Genomic DNA, 6258 nt, shown 5'->3' with positions numbered 1-6258 from the left:
GCACGGCAACGCAGCGCAACGGCGGCCGCGTCGCAGCTGCGCAGTGCACTATACTGCAGCACAGTGACGACAGCGGCGGCTGGCGCCACCCATCGCCGCGGCTCACCGCAAGGGAGCTCGCCTCGCTGCGCGTCGTGGACAAGGGCGGGATGACAGGGACGACGCACAACGGCGAGGTGCTGCAGCCGTACCTGACGCGGCGGCTGAGCGGGTACAGCGCTGCGGACCAGCGCGCGTCGTGGGAGGAGGTGGTGGACGCCGTGTCGCTGCACTGCGGCATCTTCGACCGCCGCGTGTACGACGCCGTTGGCGGGCTTGCGGGCGCGCTGTCGGTGCCCGCTGTGAGGGACGCCGTGAGTGCGCGCCATGACCACGCGATGGGCGCCGTGGACCGTGGTGGGTGGGCGCTGACGCTGCGGATGCAGGAGGCGTACCCTGCGTGGCAGGTGTGGGGCAGTCGCGCTGCTGCGGTGGTGCGCGACGACGATGCCGGCGTGCGCGCGCTCCCTGCGGTCGTCTCGCTGCGGCGGCCTGTGTTCTCGCTGCTGGACCACTACGGCCACACCGCATACAACGTGGTGACGGAGCTGCAGCGCCGCCGCGTGGGCGTGCCGTGGCGCCGTCGTGGTGAGGACTCGCACCACTCTGCCAAGTGGAGTGCTGCGGTGCAGAACTGCCTCCCGCCGGTGATCCGGTACCACACGGACTTCAGGGCCAAGTGTTGTGGTCTCAACCGCGAGGCGATGGCATACATCCGTTCGCTGATGGAGCGCTACGGGATCGGTGTGATGGGAGGGAAGGGGCGCAGCTCATGCCCGAAATCCGGCGACACGCTCCTTCGGCTTGCATACGCGGGCGTGGGGGATCTGTTCAGAAGTGTGCCGTCCCAGGCGACCCAGAGCTTTTTCCGCGATCGCCTGCGCCACCGCGCCGTCCTCGTCTTCCAGCACTCGCGCGCTCACCGTTTCTTCCGACTCCCCAAGCGCCGGTTCCATGAGTGCCCTGCGGTGTACATCGGGCACAGCATGAGCGAGCTGTCCAACATCCATCAGAAGTGGATAGTGCCGATGCGGACACGTGCCGACGAGATCTGGACGACGGCGGACTTCTTCGCCACCATCTACCGCCGCAACGGTGTGAGCCCCGACAAGATCCGTGTCGTACCGGAGGCCGTGGATGTGTACGAGTACGACCCGGCCAACTACGCACGGCAGCCCGCGATGGGTAGGTGCGCGAGCACATCGCGGTGCGACAACCGGCCGAGCTTGACAGAGGAGGAGCGGCTGCAGCGCTACGTGTTCTTCTCGAGCTTCAAGTGGGAGGACCGCAAGGGGTGGGACGTGCTGCTGAAGGCGTACTGGGACGCGTTCGGCCCCTCTGCCCCGCCGGAGCTGCGCGAGCGCACGACGCTGGTGATCAAGACACTCCTGACACGTCGCTATTCTCCCGGTATGTCTCGTGATTCGGTTCTACACTTCATCCAGACATGGGGACGCGGCGGTGCGTTGCCGGGGATGACGTCCATAGCGGACTATCCCCACCTCATCATTGTCACGGGCGAAGTAAGCGCGACTGAGGTTGTTCAGATGTACGCGAACGCGGATGCCTTTGTGTACCCGACGAAGGCGGAGGGGTGGGGACTGCCTGCCGTGGAGGCGATGGCGATGGGGCTGCCGGTGCTCGTCACGGAGTGGAGCGGGCCGCTGCGGTTCATGGAGCGCGACTCTTGCTTCCGCATCCCTGTGGACGGGCTTGAGGAGATCTCGCCAGACTCGCCGTACGGCTACGAGGAAGGCATGAAGATGGCCATCCCGAGCGTGGAGAAGACTGCGGAGCTGATGCGGTACGTCGTGGAGCACCCGGAGCATGCGCGGCGCGTTGGCCGTCGTGCGCGTGAGTACGCTGTGCGTGAGCTGAGCGAGGAGGCCGTTGCGGACCGGATGGACCGTCTGTTTGTCGACTCTGTGATCGAGCGGCAGCGCGGCTGAGTCACGCGCGGCTCGTGGGCTTCTCTTGGGCATGCAACGGAGCGCGTTGGGTTTCGGATGGGGGCCGCACTGCTGTTGCCCTGCCTTCTTGGCTCGGTCTTTGTGCGAGGCGGTTGTGGGCGTGGTGGCTTCCTCTCCTGTATTGATGGAGCATCACTGCCTGTGAGGCCTCGTACGTGTGCTGGCTTGGAGTGTGGTGTATCTGCTTTCCATAACCCCTCCGCGCTGGCAGGCGTGCTTGGGTGTCCCTCTGTCGGCCCAACGTTGGCGAGCCATGTGGCAAGTAACTGTTGAAGCAGCCCACGATCTTTCCTCTCAGTACAGGACGCATTCATGCGCCAACGACCACTGGGCCGAGGGATTTATGGGGCCTTGCGCCGCTGATGACCTGTGTCTGTGAAGCCGCCTTCACTGGATGGCGTGAGCGCAGCGTAGAGCGGGCTACTCGCGCTTGCCGCTGCTGCGGAAAGAGGCGCCACGGTGACAAGGGGGAAGTGGTCGGAAACACGGGGAGCACGTGTGCTTGGGCCGCGCTGCTCGTTTTGGCGTGTCTTGCCGGTTGCCGTTTCCCAGGCTCTTCTACAGACGCTCTTACGGACTCCCAGGATGCCGACTGCCTGAGACCTTGCAAGCTGCCGTGTGTGATGTACATGCCTGCACCGCCTCTCAACTGTACACCTTCATTCTCTCCCATTCGCCTCTCCCTTTCGGTGCACGCACGGTGCGCTGGTTGCTGTCCTTTCACTGTGCGGTTTTGTTTTTCTTCTGTTGCTCGTAACTGTCTGCGCTCGTCCCTCGCACCTCCCTCCCCCCTCCCCTTTCCTCACTGACTCCTCACCTTGCCTCCTCTTGTTATCTTCACGCGTTAGTGGCCTGAACAAAGGCGCGCATCGCGTTGTTGCGTATTCTCCTTTTCGGTTGATCGTTTGTGTGTGAGTGGTCAGTGCGTGGGCATCTCTCGCGTCTTACTCTGTTTTGATTTGATTTGTTTTGTTTTTACACCGCTCCTCGTGCGTCGTTGGGGGCGTCATCCGGTGCGTCGCCGACTCCCTGTCCGAAGCGCGGAAGCGAGAGGATGCTGATCACCCTACAAACTCGCACCACCTTATCCCTAAGAGCCCGAAAAGCAAGCCGCGAGGCCACAGGTGAGACGTCTGTCGCGCTGCTATTTCTTGCTGTCTTAGCCTTCAGCCGAACCTGTGTGCTGCTGAGCGCAGAAGAGAGCGGGGGAAGCACAGCAAGCCAGAGCCTGCCGTTCGCTTCACCGAACTTTCCGTGTGTACGCGTGCGTGTGCACCTGTGAGCGCTCAACGTCGTGCGAATATCGTGCGTGTTTTTACTTTTGTTTGGTGCCGGCGGTCCGGGCTTCCCATCGCCTCCCCCTTTCGCTCCAACCACGTGCCCGGCCCATTCGCACCCGAACATCTCCCACTCCGGATCCGGGGTCAGCACCGGAGGATTCTCTCCTTGCCGCTCAGCTGCACGTCCGTCATCGCGCTTCTCGCAGACGGGCCTCAGCTAGTGTCCCCCGCCCTCTAACAGGCGCCCCACCGGCGCTGCGATTCCTCCACCTCGTGCGTGCCCGCACCGCATCGGAAAGGCATCCAAACCGACCATGTGGAGCCTCTATCAGCGAAATACCGGCCACCGGTCGGCTGGGGACAATAGCGGCAGCGAGCAGTGCCCGGGCTCGCCACCACTCCGCTCTTCCCGTGTCGCCACGGCACCACAGGCAACGATTTCCCGACCCCACGTACCGTTTCGTCAGCGCCTTATCGGTGTGGTGTTCATTGCTGTGTCACTCACGCTCTTCGCGAGTCTTCGCGACCTACCCGAGATCCCCAGTGCGGACGCCAGCATCACAGACACCGAGACACCGCTGCCCCAAACCGGCAGCCAACTCCCAGAGCCGCGCATTACTCTCACGAACGTGTCGCTGATCATGCCTCTCTTGCACGGCGGCGACCCCGTTTCCCGGAACACGACCGAACACGTGTTCCTGAGCAACTTGCTCGACCCGCTAGTGCAGTCGGAGGAGGCTCTATGCTATCGCAGCGACAGCAGCAGCACACAGGCCCCTGCCTACCAGGTGCACGCGGTGGTTGTAAGCGGTGCCACTGCAGCCTCCTCTGTGCTCGGTGGCGCGGTACGTGGCGTGCTGTCTGATGACGTGTTGCGCGGCGGTGATGTGCTTCTGCAGGGCCGCCCCCGTGATGAGCTGACGCCCGCGCAGTCGTGGCGCGCGTGGGAGCTGAACATGGACGCCGTGCGCGCCGCTCTTGGCGGTGCCGCGCGTGGCGGTGCGCGGTGCCTCGGCGACCGTGTGACGCTGGTGGCACCTGTAGCGCCGGCGCCGGACACAGCGGTGGAGGTGCTCGTGGACGCTGCGCTGCGCACGCGTGGCGGCCGCGCCGGGTCGCACTTCGTTGTGCTGTCGTCGTTCCTTGGTGCGGCGTGGATGCCGTACACGGAGCCCGACGACGCGCTGGAGACGCGCCACGAGGGCACCGGGCTGCTGGACGCGCTTGTGCGCACGGCAACGCAGCGCAACGGCGGCCGCGTCGCAGCTGCGCAGTGCACTATACTGCAGCACAGTGACGACAGCGGCGGCTGGCGCCACCCATCGCCGCGGCTCACCGCAAGGGAGCTCGCCTCGCTGCGCGTCGTGGACAAGGGCGGGATGACAGGGACGACGCACAACGGCGAGGTGCTGCAGCCGTACCTGACGCGGCGGCTGAGCGGGTACAGCGCTGCGGACCAGCGCGCGTCGTGGGAGGAGGTGGTGGACGCCGTGTCGCTGCACTGCGGCATCTTCGACCGCCGCGTGTACGACGCCGTTGGCGGGCTTGCGGGCGCGCTGTCGGTGCCCGCTGTGAGGGACGCCGTGAGTGCGCGCCATGATCACGCGATGGGCGCCGTGGACCGTGGTGGGTGGGCGCTGACGCTGCGGATGCAGGAGGCGTACCCTGCGTGGCAGGTGTGGGGCAGTCGCGCTGCTGCGGTGGTGCGCGACGACGATGCCGGCGTGCGCGCGCTCCCTGCGGTCGTCTCGCTGCGGCGGCCTGTGTTCTCGCTGCTGGACCACTACGGCCACACCGCATACAACGTGGTGACGGAGCTGCAGCGCCGCCGCGTGGGCGTGCCGTGGCGCCGTCGTGGTGAGGACTCGCACCACTCTGCCAAGTGGAGTGCTGCGGTGCAGAACTGCCTCCCGCCGGTGATCCGGTACCACACGGACTTCACCGCTTCCTGTATCGGGCTGAACCGCGAGGCGATGGCATACATCCGTCCGCTGATGGAGCGCTACGGGATCGGTGTGATGGGAGGGAAGGGGCGCAGCTCATGCCCGAAATCCGGCGACACGCTCCTTCGGCTTGCATACGCGGGCGTGGGGGATCTGTTCAGAAGTGTGCCGTCCCAGGCGACCCAGAGCTTTTTCCGCGATCGCCTGTACCGCCGCGCCGTCCTCGTTTTTCAGCACTCAGGACCTCTTCACTTCTTCCCACTCCCCAAGCACCGGTTCCATGAGTGCCCTGCGGTGTACATCGGGCACAGCATGAGCGAGCTGTCCAACATCCATCAGAAGTGGATAGTGCCGATGCGGACACGTGCCGACGAGATCTGGACGACGGCGGACTTCTTCGCCACCATCTACCGCCGCAACGGTGTGAGCCCCGACAAGATCCGTGTCGTACCGGAGGCCGTGGATGTGTACGAGTACGACCCGGCCAACTACGCACGGCAGCCCGCGATGGGTAGGTGCGCGAGCACATCGTGGTGCGACAACCGGCCGAGCTTGACAGAGGAGGAGCGGCTGCAGCGCTACGTGTTCTTCTCGAGCTTCAAGTGGGAGGACCGCAAGGGGTGGGACGTGCTGCTGAAGGCGTACTGGGACGCGTTCGGCCCCTCTGCCCCGCCGGAGCTGCGCGAGCGCACGACGCTGGTGATCAAGACACGCCTGACACGTCGCTATTCTCCCGGTATGTCTCGTGATTTGGTTTTATACTTCATCGAGACATGGGGACGCGGCGGTGCGTTGCCGGGGATGACGTCCATAGCGGACTATCCCCACCTCATCATTGTCACGGGCGAAGTAAGCGCGACTGAGGTTGTTCAGATGTACGCGAACGCGGATGCCTTTGTGTACCCGACGAAGGCGGAGGGGTGGGGACTGCCTGCCGTGGAGGCGATGGCGATGGGGCTGCCGGTGCTCGTCACGGAGTGGAGCGGGCCGCTGCGGTTCATGGAGCGCGACTCTTGCTTCCGCATC

General features: G+C 65.0%; 2 protein-coding genes across 2 annotated transcripts; both read left to right on the top strand.

Moving 5' to 3' along the window:
- Positions 1-2: 2 nt before the first annotated feature.
- On the top strand, positions 3-1988 carry LMXM_30_1885 (mannosyltransferase-like protein; the record flags this gene model as incomplete). Its single annotated transcript, XM_003877658.1, has 1 exon — positions 3-1988. A coding segment is annotated over one exon (1986 nt), but the record flags the coding sequence as incomplete, so codon positions are not given.
- A 1615-nt stretch (positions 1989-3603) lies between these two features.
- LMXM_30_1880 (mannosyltransferase-like protein) lies at positions 3604-6258 on the top strand (the record flags this gene model as incomplete). The annotated part of the gene is made up of 1 exon (XM_003877657.1): positions 3604-6258. A coding segment is annotated over one exon (2655 nt), but the record flags the coding sequence as incomplete, so codon positions are not given.

Source organism: Leishmania mexicana, chromosome 30, assembly GCF_000234665.1.
Source record: "Leishmania mexicana MHOM/GT/2001/U1103 complete genome, chromosome 30".
Classification (NCBI taxonomy): Eukaryota; Euglenozoa; class Kinetoplastea; order Trypanosomatida; family Trypanosomatidae; genus Leishmania; species Leishmania mexicana.
Note: the sequence above shows the minus strand (reverse complement) of the source record. Positions and strands in the feature narration are given on the sequence as shown.